Source organism: Oncorhynchus mykiss, chromosome 30, assembly GCF_013265735.2.
Source record: "Oncorhynchus mykiss isolate Arlee chromosome 30, USDA_OmykA_1.1, whole genome shotgun sequence".
Classification (NCBI taxonomy): domain Eukaryota; kingdom Metazoa; phylum Chordata; class Actinopteri; order Salmoniformes; family Salmonidae; genus Oncorhynchus; species Oncorhynchus mykiss.
In genome coordinates, this window is record NC_050570.1 from 20,814,974 (window position 1) to 20,832,005 (window position 17,032).

General features: G+C 41.8%; 1 protein-coding gene across 1 annotated transcript in view; it reads left to right on the plus strand.

Annotated features, from left to right (window-relative positions):
- The window catches only part of LOC110521535 (glypican-5), a 145,122-nt gene that overhangs the window by 93,912 nt on the left and 34,178 nt on the right, over nucleotides 1–17,032 (plus strand). The window contains exon 8 of the mRNA XM_021599137.2: nucleotides 4,578–4,713. Coding sequence (XP_021454812.2) covers nucleotides 4,578–4,713 — 136 coding nt within the window. The remainder of the gene's footprint in view (nucleotides 1–4,577; nucleotides 4,714–17,032) is intronic.

A 17,032-nucleotide genomic window follows, 5' to 3' on the forward strand; every position in this document is an offset into this window, starting at 1 on the left:
ACTAGAGAAAAGGCAAAAATATGAAAAGATAGGTATAGAGCGATTGAATAAGGAATTTGTAGGCCTATACGATTGCAATGACACCTCAGAAGATCCCAGAACCAGGTCTTTTGTGTTTTCCAGATCTTTTCAATGACACTACATACAATATGCTCACATTCAGATTTTCAGAGTGATTTCCAACAGAGCAGTACAAATGAATATACTATTCGAAAAAGACAATCACTTGTTAGTCAGTGTAAAATATGAATATAGCCACATACAGTACCAGTCAAGCGTTTGGACACACCTACTCATTCTACAATGTACAATAATAGTGAAGACATCAACACATCACATATAGAATCATGTAGTAACCAAGGAAGTGTATAACAAATCAAAATATTTTGTATATTTGAGATTCTTCAAAGTAGCCACCCTTTGCCTTGATGGAAGCTTTGCAAACTATTGGCATTCTCTCAACCAATTCACTTGGAATGTTTTTCTTACAGTCTTGAAGGAGTTCCCACATATGTAGAGCACTTGTTGGCTGCTTTTCCTTCACTCTGCGGTCCAACTCATCCCTAACCATCTCAATTGGGTTGAGGTCGGGTGATTGTGGAGGCCAGGTCATCTGATGCAGCACTCCATCACTCTCCTTCTTGGTCAAATAGCCCTTACACAGCCTAGAGGTGTGTTGGGTCATTGTCTTGTTGAAAAACAAATGATAGTCCCACTAAGCGCAAAGAAGATGGAATGGTGTATTGCTGCAGAATGCTGTGGTAGCTATGCTGGTTATGTGTGCCTTGAATTCTAAATAAATCACTAACAGTGTCACCAGCAAAGCACCCCACACCATCACACCTCCTCCTCCATGCTTCACAGTGTGAACTACACATGAGGGGTCATCCGTTCACCTACTCTGCATTTCACAAAGACACAGCGGTTGGAACCAAAAATCTCAAATTTCCACCTGTCTAATGTCCATTGCTTGTGTTTATTCGACCAAGCATGTCTTATCTTCTTTTTGGTGTCCTTTAGTTGTGGTTTCTTTGCAGCAATATGACAATGAAGGCCTGATTCGCACAGTCTCCTCTGAACAGTTAATGTTGAGATGTATCTGTTATTCGAACTGAGTGAAGCTGTCACGCCTGCTCCCGCTCTCCGTCCATGGCGCTCTAGGGTGCCAGGCTGCCCAATATTATGCACTCCTGCCACCATCATTACGCAGACCTGCTTCCCTCGTCACGCATATCAGCGATTCATTGCACTTACCTGGACTCAATCACCTGTGCTATTTCCTCCCCTATATCTGTCTGTTCCCCAGCTCTGTTCCCCGCTTCAGCATTAATTGTCGTATGTCGTTGTGTTTCCTGGTTCTGACGCTGTTCCTTTCCTGTTCCATGTCTGTGTTATATTAAATGCTCACTCTCCGTATCTGCTTGTCTACTCCAGCGTCGGTTCTTACAGAAGCATTTATTTGGTCTGAAATTTCTGATGCTGGGAACTCTAACTTATCCTCTGCAGCATAGGTAACTCTCGGTCTTACTTTCCTGTGGCGGACCTCATGGGAGCCAGTTTCATCATAGCGCTTGATGGTTTTTGAGACTACACTTGAAGAAACTTTCAAAGTTCTTGAAATTTTCCCGCATTGGCTGATGCCTTAAAGTAATGATGGACTATCGTTTCTCTTTCCTTATTTGAGCTGTTCTTGCCATAATATGGACTTGGTATTTTACCAAAAGGGCTATCTTCTGTATACCACCCCTACTTTGTCACAACACAACTGATTGGCTCAAACGCATTATGAAGGAAAGAAATTTCACAAATTCACTTTTAACAAGACACATCTGTTAATTGAAATGCATTCCAGGTCACCACAGTACCTCATGAAGCTGGTTGAGAGAGTGACTCCCGAGTGGCGCAGCGGTCTAAGGCACTGCATCTCAGTGCTAGAGGCATCACTACAGACCCTGGTTTGATTCCAGGTTGTATCAGAACTGGCCGTGATTGGGAGTCCCATAGGGCGGCGTACAATTTGCCCAGCGTCATTAGGGTTTGGCCGGGGTAGGCCGTCATTGTAACTAAGAATTTGTTCTTAATTGACTTTTCTAGTCATATGAAGTTTAAATAAATAAAAAAGAGAATGCAAAGCTGTTATCAAGGGTGGCTACTTTGAAGAATATAAAATATATTTAGATTTGTTTAACTCTTTTTTTTGATACTACGTGATTCCATGTGTTATTTCATAGTTTTGATGTCTTTCTTCACTATTATTCTACAATGTAGAAAATATATTTTTTAAAAACCTTGGAATGAGTAGGCGTGTTCAAACTTTTGACTGGTTCTGTAGGTAGAGGTCAATCAGTCGCAGTTACGTTGCCGTGGTTCCTCTCTTACACAACATGTAATTGATTTAAAGCCATATATAATTAACGAGCCTTCTGAGTTGATTAGGCCATAGACACAGCCGAGGACAATTAATTTTCTTTTTTCAACTCCTTCACTTCTAGCCCTTATGCTCCACAATCTAGCTACAGTATCTCTCCACACAACGTTTAACTGCAGCCAATCGTTTTTCTCCGTGAACTCATGAATATGGCTATTAAATTAGACTTTTCATTTGTGGAAATGTAATTATATTATAAAAGGTTTAATGTGCTTATCACACCTCACAGGGTCTCAATGTAGTGGGACTCTGAGAGGCTGAAGCGGGGGCAGGGAAGGGAAGGGGCAGAGGGCCAGGGTTTAGTTTAGTACATGATGAAGGAAAAATAATGGCATCTAGTTGAATACTTTGGGGTACATGAACTGGCCCTTAATCACTTAACCTGTGTGGTATCAGCAATCAGTAAGATTGGACCTTGTACTTAATGAGTAAGTGGACTGTAGACCTCCTCTCAATGGGAAATGCAAAGCACTTTTATAAAATGTGCCTACTGTACAGTAAGTGAATCCAAACAATTATTTCTACTGAACCAGCAGCATTAGTTTTAAATCATATCACATTGGAATCCCTAGTCTATTGGGGATATTTAGACAGTGCAAAAAAGTGTTGCATTGTCTCCAGTAGGGCAGCAACATAATCTGTATTGCTGATGTAGTAACTGCCCCAGAGGCAGCAACATCAATAGTGTGCCCTGTGCTATAGAATATAGTACAGTACTATTGATGTTACAGCCTCTTCATCCAATACATCCTTGCATGTTGAGGGTATGGAAGATCAGATAAACCTTGCGTTTTCACCCTAACCCAAAACATCACTGGTCGTTGTATGAGTTATGATCCGTATTGAAACAGTTGTTGGCCCACACACCGTCCATTCCTCTGTGGCGGAAGGCTTAGCCTAAACTGTACCAGTATTCACTTTCCACAAAGGCAAATTCAGCTCTGTTCTTATAATACTTGGAGATGCCATTCCCATTCCCTTTGAATGGGCCTTATCAGGTTCTTCACATAGTTTCCTTTCTGGTGGTTGTGCAGTAGTGGCTGATGTTTTTTTCTTCCTCATTTTGTTTCACTTGTCAGCTGAACCAACATTTGGAACAACACACACGAGACTATAGTTGCTTATTGCTACTGTCACGCTCTGACCTTAGAGATCCTTATTATTCTCGATGTTTGGTTAGGTCAGGGTGTGACTCGGGTGGGAAAATTTTCTATTTCTTTGTTGTTTTTTTTGAGTGTGGTTCCCAATCAGAGGCAGCTGTCTAACGTTGTCTCTGATTGGGGATCATATAAAAGTTGTGATTTTCTGTTTGGGTTTTGTGGGGTGTTATTTTCTGTTTAGTGTTTGTGCCTGACGGAACTGTTCGCTTTTTTGAAATTTGTTATTTTTGTTTGAGTGTCTCTTGAAAATAAATATCATGAACACTTTCCAACCTGAGCTTTGGTCCATTCTTCCTTCCACCGACGACAAGCGTTACAGCTACCTTTTGTTTAACAAGAATGGCCTCGTTTGTTTTTGTGATATTGATCTGTGCAAAAGCAAATATTCCCATAGGACAAATGTTTTATTTTATTTAACTAGGCAAGTCAGTTAACAAGTTCTTATTCTCAATGACAGCCTAGGAACAGTGGGTTAACTGCCTTGTTCAGGGGCAGAATGATAGATTTGTACCTAATAAGCTCAGGATTTGATCTTGCAAGCTTTCAGTTAGTAGTCCAACACTCTAACCACTAGGCCACCTGCCTGGTCAGATGTTATAATGCTGGAAAGGGACAAACATACAAGTTAAAATCTTAACTCTGTCTACTAATGTGCTGATAGGTTATCATTGGGGTTTTCCCTCTTGTTTCGGCATCATTAACATTTTGTTTGGGGGGGGGGGCTGGAGACCTCCACTACTCACACTACTACACTTCCTGACACAGTGCTATTTGTATTACTGATGAATATGCACGTGTTATGTCCTATGTCAATATTAACTTGTTTACAACGGTGTGAGTATCCAAATATGTATTGTGTGCTATAGCATTCATCTGTCTGCATTCATCTGTCTATTGTGTTTCGCTTGAAAAGTGGAGCAGTGCAGAATTGGATGTGGCTTATTTTCAGATAGGATGACCTCATTTGACCTCTGACCTGTGTGTTGCAGGAAATGCAGGGTCAGATGGGCTGGACGACAGACTGGGGGGGGTGGGTGGAGAAGGGCAGTGGGACGAGAGAAGAGGCCAGCGGAGAGTGTGACGATGAGGACGGATGTCAAGGATCTGGAGATGAAGACTTTACCAGTGAGTCAGAACCCCCCTCTTTAATTCCTTTTTTATTTTCCTCAGCTGCCTATAATTCCTCCCCTCCCTCCCCATATTCTCTCCTACCTCAATCAGACCCCCTGTAGATGAGACTGCTGCAAGTGTCAGATGTCAGAGACTCATGTTGAAAGCTGTCTGTGCCACGAGTCAGATGGTTATTCACTACAACACAGTATGTTGTGGTTGCGTCAGCAAACTTTTCCTCTCTCGCAGATGGAGCCATGTCTATACCTTCCCCTCGTGACATTATATGCTGCTATACGCAAATTGAAATTAGAACAGGCTGTCAAAAGCTGTCAGTGTCGTATGTCATCTCATTGACAAGTCATCAGTAAACATATCTGCCTTGTGTGGGTTTAACCACAGTGTTTGAATACTGCTTGATTTGATTTGTTGTAGAATATTAAAATTACTTCAAGTTGAATTGTAATTGAATGCTTTGTGGTATAACTGGCTCATGTCATGGCTGTACACCAGCACTACTGCAATACAAATTATTAACTATTGTATACACAGACTCATAAACACACTCACTCTGTCTTTGTAAGAGCTGTCTTTGTGAAAGCAACTTGACCAGAATAGATGTGAAAAAGTTTGAAGTTGATTGCAGATTGCTCGTTTATCCAGTCTCTTATTCAGATCATGAGAGAGAGAACAAGAAGAGAGAGAGAGAAGCAAGGGAGTGAGAAGAGTGAGAGAGAAGAGGAGAGAAGGATTGATCCATGGTTTAGACAGTGGCTCTAAGATCTGTGGAGCATGTACAGTACAGTGCCTTTGGAAAGTATTGAGACGCCTTGACTTTTTTCACATTTTGTTACGTTACAACATTATTCTAAAATTGATTAAATCCCCCCCCCCCCCCAATCAATCTACACACAATACCCCATAATGACAAAGAAAAAACTGTTTTTTAGGCATTTTTACAAATGTATTAAAAATAAAAAACAAAAATGTAACATTGACATAAGTATGCAGACCCTTTACTCATTACTTTGTTGAAGCACCTTAGGCAGCGATTACAGCATCGAGTATTCTTGGGTATGACGCTACAAGCTTGGCACATCTGTATTTGGGGAGTTTTCCCATTCTTCTCTGCAGATCCTCTCAAGCTATGTCAGATAAGATGGGGAGTGTTGCTGCACAGCTATTTTCAGGTCTCTCCAGAGATGTTCGATCGGGTTCCAGTCTGGGCTCTGGCTGGGCCATTCAAGGACATTCAGAGACTTGTCCCGAAACCCCTCCCGCGTTGTCTTGGCGGTGTGCTTAGGGTCGTTGTCCTGTTGGAAGGTGAATGTTCGCCCCAGTCTGAGAACCTGCTCCAGTGCACTCAGGACTTCATCAAGGATCTCTCTGTACTTTGCTCCGTTCATCTTTGCCTCGATCCTGACTAGTCTCCCAGTCCCTGCCGCTAAAAAACATCCCTACAGCATGATGCTGCCACCACCATGCTTCACGGTAAAGATGGTGCCAGGTTTCCTCCCGATGTGATGCTTGGCATTCAGGCCAAATCTTGGTTTCATCAGATCAGAGAATATTGTCTCATGGTCTGAGAGTCCTTTAAGTGCTTTTTGGCAAACTCCAAACGGGCTGTCATGTGCCTTTTACTGATGAGTGGCTTCCGTCTGATCTCTCTACCATGAAGGCCTAATTGGTGGAGTGCTGCAGGGATGGTTGTCCTTCTGGAGAGTTCTCCCATCTCCACAGAGGAACTCTATAGCTCTGTCAGTGACCATTGGGTTCTTGGTCACCTCCCTGACTAAGGCCCTTCTACCCCGATTGCTCAGTTTGGCCAGACAGCCAGCTCTAGAAAGAGTCTTGGTGGTTCCAAGAATGATGGAGGCCTCTGTGGTCTTGGGGATCTTCAATGCTGCAGAAATGTTTTGGTACCCTTCCCCAGATCTGTACTTCGACACAATCCTGTCTCGGAGCTCTACGGACAATTCCTTCAACCTCATGGCTTGGTTTTAGCTCTGACATGCACTGTCAACTGTGGAACCTTATGTTGACAGGTGTGTGCCTTTCCAAATCATGTCCATTTAATTGAATTTACCACAGGTGGACTCCAATCAGGTTGTGGAAACATCTCAAGGATGATGAATGGAAACAGGATGCACCTGAACTCAATTTCGAGTTTCATAGCAAAGGGTCTGAATACTTGTGTAAATAAGGTAACTGTTTTTTTTTAATGTTTTATACCTTTGCAAAACTTTCTGAAAACCATTTTTTTTATTTGTCATTTAAAAAAATACATTTTTTAACATTTTATTTCACCTTTATTTAACCAGGTAGGCTAGTTGAGAACAAGTTCTCATTTGCAACTGCGACCTGGACAAGATAAAGCATAGCAATTCGACACATACAACAACACAGAGTTACACATGGAATAAACAAAACATACAGTCAATAATACAGTAGAACAAAAGAAAACAAAAAGTCTATATACAGTGAGTGCAAATGAGGTAAGATAAGACAATAAATAGGCCATGGTGGCGTAGTAATTACAATATAGCAATTAAACACTGGAATGGTAGATGTGCAGAAGATGAATGTGCAAGTAGAGATACTGGGGTGCAAAGGAGAAAGATAAATACATAAATACAGTATGGGGATGAGGTAGGTAGGTAGATGGGCTGTTTACAGATGGGCTATGTACAGCTATCTGTGAGCTGCTCTGACAGCTGGTGCTTAATTTAAAGCTAGTGAGGGAGATATGAGTCTCAAGCTTCAGAGATTTTTGCAGTTCGTTCCAGTCATTGGCAGCAGAGAACTGTAAGGAAAGATGACCAAAGGAGGAATTGGCTTTGGGGGTGACCAGTGAGATATACCTGCTGGAGCGCGTGCTACGAGTGGATGCTGCTATGGTGACCAGTGAGCTGAGATAAGGCGGGGCTTTACCTAGCAGAGACTTGTAGATAATCTGTAGCCAGTGGGTTTGGTGACGAGTATGAAGCAAGGGCCAATCAACGAGAGCGTACAGGTTGCAATGGTGGGTAGTGTATTGGGCTTTGGTGACAAAATGGATGGCACTGTGATAGACTGCATCCAGTTTGTTGAGTAGAGTGTTGGAGGCTATTTTGTAAATGACATTGCCGAAGTCGAGGATCGGTAGGATGGTCAGTTTTACGAGGGTATGTTTGGCAGCATGAGTGAAGGATGCTTTGTTGCAATATAGCTGATTCTAGATTTAATTTTGGATTGGAGATGCTTAATGTGAGTCTGGAAGGAGAGTTTACAGTCTAACCAGACACCCAGGTATTTGTAGTTGTCCACGTATTCTAAGTCAGAGCCATCCAGAGTAGTGATGCTGGATGGGCGAGCAGGTGCAGGCAGTGATCGATTGAATCGCATGCATTTAATTTGACTTGCATTTAAGAGCAGTTGGAGGCCACGGAAGGAGAGTTGTATGGCATCGTCTGGAGGTTAGTTAACACAGTGTCCAAAGTGGGGCCAGAAGTATACAGAATGGTGTCGTCTGCGTAGAGGTGGATCAGAGACTCACCAGCAGCAAGAGTAACATCATTGATGTATACAGAGAAGAGAGACGGCCCGAGAATTGAACCCTGTGGCACACCCATAGAGACTGCCAGAGTCCGGACAACAGGCCCTCCGATTTGACACACTGAACTCTATCTTGAGAAGTAGTTAGTAAACCAGGCGAGGCAATCATTTGAGAAAACCAAGGCTGTCGAGTCTGCCAATAAGAATGTGGTGTTTGACAGAGTTGAAAGCCTTGGCCAAGACGATGAATACGGCTGCACAGTAATGTCTCTTATCGATGGTGGTTATGATGTCGTTTAGGACCTTGAGCGTGGCTAAGGTGCACCCATGACCAGCTCTGAAACCAGATTGCATAGCGGAGAAGATACGGTGGGATTCTAAATGGTCGGTAATCTGTTTTTTAACTTGGCTTTTGAAGACCTTAGAAAGACAGGGTAGGATAGATATAGGTCTGTAACAGTTTGGGTCTAGAGTGTCACTCCCTTTGAAGAGGGGGATGACTGCGGGAGCTTTCCAATCTTTTGGAATCTCAGACGAGGTTGAACAGGCTAGTAATAGGGGTTGCAACAATTTCGGCAGATAATTTTAGAAAGAGAGGGTCCAGGTTGTCTATCCCGGTGATTTGTATGGGCCCAGATTTTGCAGCTATTTCAGAACATCAGCTATCTGGATTTGTCTGAAGGAGAAATGGTGGGGGCGTTGGCGGGTTGCTGTGGAGGGTGCCGGGCAGTTGACCGGCTAGGGGTAGCCAGATAGAAAGCATGGCCAGCAGTAGAGAAATGCTTATTGAAATTCTCAATTATAGTCGATTTGTCAGTGGTAACAGTGTTTCCTAGCCTCAGAGCAGTGGGCAGCTGGGAGGAGGTGCTCTTATTCTCCATGGACTTTACAGTGTCCCAAAACGTTTTTAGTTAGTACTACAGGATGCAAATATATGTTTGAAAAAGCTAGCCTTAGCTTTTCTATCTGCCTGTGTATATTTGTTCCTAACTTCCCTGAAAAGTTGCATATTCGATGCTAATGCAGAACGCCACAGGATGTTTTTGTGCTGGTCAAGGGCAGACAGTTCTGGAGTGAACCAATGACTATATCTATTCATAGTTCTACATTTTTTGAGTGGGGCATGCTTATTTAAGATGGTGAGGAAGGCACTTTTAAAGAATAGCCAGGCATCATCTACTGACGGGATGAGGTCAATGTCATTCCAGGATACCCCGGCCAGGTCGATTAGAAAGGCCTGCTCGCTGAAGTGTTTTAGGGAGCATTTGACAGTGATGAGGGGTGGTCATTTGGTCGCAGACCCATTACGGATGCAGGCAATGAGGCAGTGATCACTGAGATCTTGATTGAAAACAGCAGAGGTGTATTTGGAGGGCGAGTTAGTTAGGATGACATCTATGAGGGTGCCCGTGTTTACGGATTTGGGGTTGTACCTGGTAGGTTCATTGATAATTTGTGTGAGATTGAGGGCATCAAGCTTAGATTGTAGGATGGCTGGGGTGTTAAGCATGTCCCAGTTTAGGTCACCTAGTAGCACGAGCTCAGAAGATAGATGGGGGGCAATCAATTTACATATGGTATCGAGGGCACAGCTGGGGGCAGAGGAAGGTCTATAGCAAGCGGCAACAGTGAGAGACTTATTTCTGGAAAGGTGAATTTTTAGAAGTAGAAGCTCGAATTGTTTGGGTACAGACTTGGATAGTAATACAGAACTCTGCAGGCTATCTTTGCAGTAGATTTCCGGGTTTTTGGTGGTTTTCTTAAGCCAGGATTCAGACACGGCTAAGACATCTGGGTTGGCAGAGTGTGCTAAAGCAGTGAGTAAAACAAAGTTAGGGAGTAGGCTTCTAATGTTAACATGCTTGAAACCAAGGTTTTTACAGTTACAGAAGGCAACAAATGAGAGCACCTGGGGAGTGGGAGTGGAGCTAGGCACTGCAGGACCTGGATTAACCTCCACATCACCAGAGGGACAGAGGAGAAGTAGGATAAGGGTACGGCTAAAGGCTATACGAACTGGCCGTCTAGCACGTTCGGAACAGAGAGTAAAAGGAGCAGGTTTATGGGCACGATAGCATAGATTCAAGGCATAGTGTACAGACAAAGGTAAGGTAGGATGTGAGTACATTGGAAGTAAACCTAGGCATTGAGTAATGATGAGAGAGATATAGTCTCTAGAGACGTTTAAACCAGGTGACGTCATCGCATATGTAGGAGGTGGAACAACATGGTTGGTTAAGGCATATTGAGCAGGGCTAGAGGCTCTACAGTGAAATAAGACAGTAATCACTAATCACGACAGTAATGGACGAGGCATATTGATATTAGAGAGAGGCATGTGTAGCCAAGAGAACATATGGGTCCAGTGAGTGGTTGGTCTGACTGGGGACACGGCAATTCAGACAGCTAGCAGGGCGATGCTAACAAGCTAACAGTTAGTAGGCCGGGGCTAAACAAGCTAGCAGTTAGCAGACCGGGGCTGGCAAGCTAGCAGGTAGCAGACCGGGTTAACAAGCAAGCAGTTGGCAGCCCGGGGCTAGGGGGTAAATCTCGATGGGGGTAAGTCTGTTTTTGCCTCTTCGTGCGGTGATGTCGATAGACCAGTCGTGGAATTAGTAGGGTTCCAAGTAGCTCTAGGTAGCTAGAAGGCCGCGGTTAGCAGAATGGGCCTTCAGCGGACGTCATGCCTGAGGGGCCTGTTGGAATCCTCGGGCAGATTATGTCGGTATTCCAGTCGTAGAGGATCAGCGGGGTTCTGTGCCCCGTACCGGCAGTAGAAGGGGTCCGGATATTGTAGCCCAGGAGTGGGCTTCAGTGGTAGCACAGGAGCCCTGTCCGGGCTAGCTTCAGGCTAATTGGTGCTTGCTCCGGGATGGAAACGCTAGCCAGGAGTAGTCACCCGGGATTGCGGTTAGCTAGTTGCGAAGATCCAGATGAAAATGTTCAGAGTTTGCGGTAGGAATCCGGGGATATGGGGGAGAAAAATAAAATAAATAATAATAGATCCGTTATGCTCTGGTTTGAGTCACGTTGTTCGAACTGGCGAGAGCTTTCCGAGCTAAAGGTTAGCTGATGACCGCTAGCAATGGGTTGCTGACTGATAGCTGGTAGGTAGTTAGCTGGCTAGCTTCAATTGAGGGGTTCCAGATCCAAAGTAAATAGAAATACTTTAGAAAAAAAAACAGATCCACCCCACATTGGGTGAGGCGGGTTGCAGGAGAGTATTTAGAAGTTGAGGTTTAGGAAAATATTTTTAAAAGATATGTGAAGAAAAATATGTAAAAGAAGGGACAAGGGACACGTCAGGACAAAGATGTCTGACTGCTACGCTATCTTGTATTCAAAAAAATCATGGGGTATTGTGTGTAGATTTCTGAGGATTTTGTATTTTTTTAAATCCATTTTAGAATAATCCTGTAACGTAATAAAATATGGAAAAAGTCAAGGGGTCTTAATTCTTTCCGAAGGCACTGTAAATTACACTTATCTGTCTGATGGTGATTGCCATTCTACAGCAGGCTGCCAGAGGTCTTGAGAAGAGGACGGTAAAAGCTCTTTCTCAAGTTACTCCACAACACAGCTCAACCGGGGCATTTAAAATAGAACCGGTGGGCCTCGAGGGACCCCCCTTTGAGCTTATGAGTGAGCAGTCATTGTGACTGCAATTTTATAACAGTGTAATTAATAGATTTCATATATGCTATTTCAAAAATTATAATTTGGTTGTGTTAATGAAGGTCTTGAGTAACATTAGAATACAAAAAATATATATTTACAATAAGACAATAGAATTTATTAGTTTATGTTACTGTAGGCTTATGTAAAAACTGAAAAACACCTAAATTGAAGTGTTCAATACATTTTATTTGTGGTCTACCTGTGTTGCAACTATGAAACAGAAAGCATATGTGTTGAAATGCAGTAACAGCTTATTTTTATAATGACAAAATAAAAAAAATACCCCAACCACCAAGACCCACGGTCAGCAAGATGCACGGTCAAATTATGAAAGCATCATTAGCCTGAAACCATCATTATAAACTCCAATTGTGCTTGATAAATAGTGAAAATCAGCACAAAAGCAATAATGGAATTATAATGAATATAAGTGTCGATGTGACAGCAGTAGTTTAAAATAGTCAATTATTGTTAGCTACAAATGGCATCAGTTGGAGCATGTCAATGTCACATAAAGAACGATAGCTGGTGAGTGTGTTGGTGATGTTGTTTTTTGCTTAAGATGTAGGGAATGCTCAGCAATCCAAAAATGGTTCTGTGAAAGTTTTCAGAACATTCGTTAGGTCGCGTGTTCTCAGAACATAAAAACTGATTATAGGAAATGTGTGTAAAATCTTCACCTGATGTTGCAAGAACGTTCCTAGAACACATTTCGTCTGTTCTTTAAAGGTTCCCAGAATATTTCATTAGGTCGTGGGAACAGTCTGGTGGGAAGACTATAGGCAGACTCTGGGCAGTGGTGTAAAGTACTTTAAAGTCCTTAAGTCGTTTTTTATATTTCTGACCACATTTACTTTTACTTCACTACATTCCTAAATAAAATAATGTACTTTTTACTCCATACATTTAACCTGACACCCAAAAGTACTTGTTACATTTTTAATGCTTAGCAGGACCGGGAAAATGGTCCTATTCATGCATTTAGAGAACATCCCTGATCATCCCTACTACCTCTGACCTGGCAGACTAACTTAATAACACAAATGCTTCATTTGTAAAATGTACAATGATGTCTGAGTGTTGGAGTGTGCTCCTGGTTATCTGTAAATAAAAAACACGAAAATTGTGCCGTTAGGTTTGCTTAATAAATTATTTATACTTTTACTTTTAATACTTCAGTATCTTTTTGCAATTACATTTACTTTTGATACTTGAGTATAATATTTAAAACCAAATACTTTTAGACTTTTACTCAAGTTCTACCGGGGGACTTTTACTTGAGTAATATCTCTATTAAGGTATCTTTACTTTTACTCAAGTAGGAAAAATTGGGTACTTTTTCCACCACTGACTGTGGGGACATCACAAATGATATGTTCCCAAAACAACTGTCCAGTTGGGCTGACATTCAGATAATGTTTGTTTCAGGGTGCACAAAACATTCCTATGATGTTGCAAGAATGTTAACAGAACTATCTATCCGATTTCTTTAAAGGTTCCCAGAACATGTAATTGGGTTTTGGGAACATTGTGGGTACATTACAAATGTGTTCTGGGAATGTTCTTGTAACATCAGGTGAATGTTTTTTGCACCCTAAACGAAACAATGTAGAATCATCCACACAACTGGACAGTTTTTGTGTTTGGGAACATATATTTTGTGATGTCCTCACAATGCTCTCACCAGACTGTTCCCACAACTGCATAAAACCTTATGGGAACCTTTAAAGAACAGGATAAATGTGTTCTAGGAATGTTTCTTGCAACATCAGGCATATGTTTTATACAAACATCCTATAATTATCAGTACGACTGGACAGTTATTGTGTTATGAGAACATTTGCCGGAACCTTATGAATATTCTGGGAACTTTCACAGAACTAGTGATGCACCGATATGACATTTTTGGCTGATACCGATATCCGATATTTTCCTTGCCCCCCCCCCAAAAAAAAACGATACCGACAACAGATATTTAAAATTGTAGTACCATTTTTAAGCATTCTAGTACAGTTAAATAACCCACACACATGGACACAGTGGTCTAAGGCACTGCATCTCAGTTCAAAAGGCGTCACTACAGTCCCTGGTTCGAATCCAGGCTGGATCACATCCGGCTGTGATTGGGAGTCCCATAGGGTGGCACACAGTTGGCCCAGTGTCGTCCGGGCCGTCATTGTAAATAAGAATTTGTTCTTAACTGACTTGCCTAGTTATATAAAGGTTATACACACACATACACACACACACCATACTGACCAAAAAGTTATTCTGTTGGCATTTACGAATGTCCCCATTACCAGTAAAACATAATCAAATCCTATTTCTTTCACATAATTGCTGTGCTATTTTGTTGTAAATTTGCTCAGTCGTTTCATTCTCATCTAGGATTTCTATGGAACACCATTTAGGTATTCGCGTGTCAAAAAAGATACACATCAAATAACACTATTTGACGTGTCAAATTAGCTTGTTGACCAATCAGGACCTGAATATGACTGCACATCACATAATAATTGAATGCGTTCATTATTTTTTTACGTAGTCATTACACATTGATCACACTATCACTTGCATTTCATATGTCACAACGATTCATCGATACGTATGCTATGATGCTGGTAAAGGTGCTTCGTGCACCTACAGTGGTGGTCATAAAAGAAAGCTAGCCAGCTCATGGATGCAAACAATGTTCTTCCCCCAAAATATAGCAAAATGACATAGCTAGCTATGGGTTATGTGTTGTGAAGCTAGCCACAATAAGGATTAGCTACAACAGTGTACTTTGCGGTTAGCCTTCAAAATAAAAGTGTGACATAAATATACTATTTGTATTCATTTGCATCACCGTCAATGACATGACATATTTTGAAGGCAAACCGCAAATTCCACTATTGTGCCTAATCCTTATTGTGGCTAGCTTCACAACACATAACCCGGTCTGGAGGAGCCTCACTAGCCAGATGAAGCTAGCTGGCTGCTTATAGTGTTAGCTTTGAGCAAAAGGGTTAAGTAGCTGGCTAGCTATTTATTTTCATGAATTGAAGTCGCCAAACTTTCAATTATTTCGCCAATTTCAATATACCACAACAAGTGGCAACCTAGCTAATATTTCCTCACAAGGATTCCTAAATTATTGCTAAGAATAATGAAAATTACTGCAGTTTCTACTGGTCATTGTTTTCAGGCTGGTTGTATTCATGTTAGCTAGGTACCAAGCTAAAGCTAGCTACCCCAGGAGTTGAGGTCAAACAAATTATGCTTTATTACCAATGCAGTATTGTAAACACATCGTTCGTGGCCGGTGTTTGCTTGTTTGCAGACTTTTTTGTGCAGCTTTGACATTGCTACTGTATCTTTTTTGACATGCAAAGACCCAAACAGCGTTCCATAGTATGTATGTCAAGAAGCTAATAGCAGTGATGCTACTACTGTGTAACTCAGGTAGGACAACATCTGAAAAATAGCTTACTTGGTTGTGTGTACCGATGCTCGACCAGTCAGTGAAAGCCAACAGCACCAACGAGAGAGAACGGTTGATTGTCAAGGGCAATGAATGCCATTATCTTGACTTTAATGGATTTTGCCTTTGAGTTGTCTCGCTGAAATGTTCTTACTCTTTCAAATGATGGCTCGACCACACAGCAGACATTGTGAGCTAGGTTAGGAATGCTGTGTTGCAAATTTTACGTGGCATCATTACGTCATGTACCTACGGTATATAGGTATGCACGGTCGCTTTGACATCGGTTTTTAACATTGGCGTTAAACTAGACATCTGGCTGATACAGATGTTGGCATTTTTAGCTAATATCGTCCGATTCCGATATGTTCGTCGATATATTTTGCATCCCTACACAGAACCAATGTTGTTTTGCTGGGGAAACATTACTGGCACATTGTATTAGTACATTACCTGGAAACCTAATGAGAACCTTTGGGGAATGTTCTGTGGTGTTTGTTGCAGATGTTGTGAACAACATTTTAGTGAATGTTAGATGAACATTCCTAGGATATTTCATAAAATTATATATGTATTTCAATATTTTTGGGATGTTATCATCCTAATGTTAAATAAATCCCTAAGCACAAATGATTGGGAATCTTACCTAATGTTCTGGGAATGTTCCCGGTTTGCGGGGCATGCTCTCTCAATGACTACATTTTGTGCTGATAATTGCCCATAGTATTATCAATGGCTTGTTCTATCAAAATGGTTCCGTCCTTTCCTCTCTCCTGGTCACAGATTCCTTTAAAAAAAAATGGGCCTCACAATGGGCCTCAGGAACTCGTCATGGTATTTTTCTGCATTCAAATTGCCAATCTATAAAATGCAATTGTGTTCGTTGTCATTAGCTTATGCCTGCCCATACTATAACCCCACTGCCACCATGGTGCACTCTGTTCACAATGTTGATATCAGCAAACCGCTCGCCCACACGATGCCATACACATGGTCTGTGGTTGTGAGGCCGGTTGGATGTACTGCCAAATTCTCTAAAACGACATTTGAGGCAGCTTATGGTAGAGAAATTAACATTACATTATCTGGCAACAGCTCTGGTGCACATTCCTGCAGTCAGCATGCCAATTGCATGCTCCCTCAAAATCTGAGACATCTGTGGCATTGTGTTATGCATATTATAGAGTGGCCTTTTATTGTCACCAGCACAAGGTGCACCTGTGTAATGATCATGCTGTTTATTCAGCTTCTTGATATGCCACACCTGTCAGGTGGATGGATTATCTTGGCAAAGGAGAAATTCTCACTAACAGGAATGTAAAGAAATTAGGCCACACAATTTGAGGGAAATAAGCTTTTTGTGCGTATTGAACATTTCTTGTTCAGCTCATGAAACATGGGACCGACACTTTACATGTTGCGTTTATATTTTTGTTCATTGTAGTTGAACTGTGAAAATTATAGTTGAATGAGAATTAAATGATAATTCATTTGAATGGATTGTGGCCTAGTGTGACTCATACAACACTCAGCGAGCACTGATCACACTCCTTTCCCATAGCTTAGTCCCTGGAAGCTCATTTCCAATAGCTTAGTCCCTGGAAGCTGATTTTCCTAATGAGGTTTATCTCAGTGACTGCTGATAAGCAAGAGTCGAGT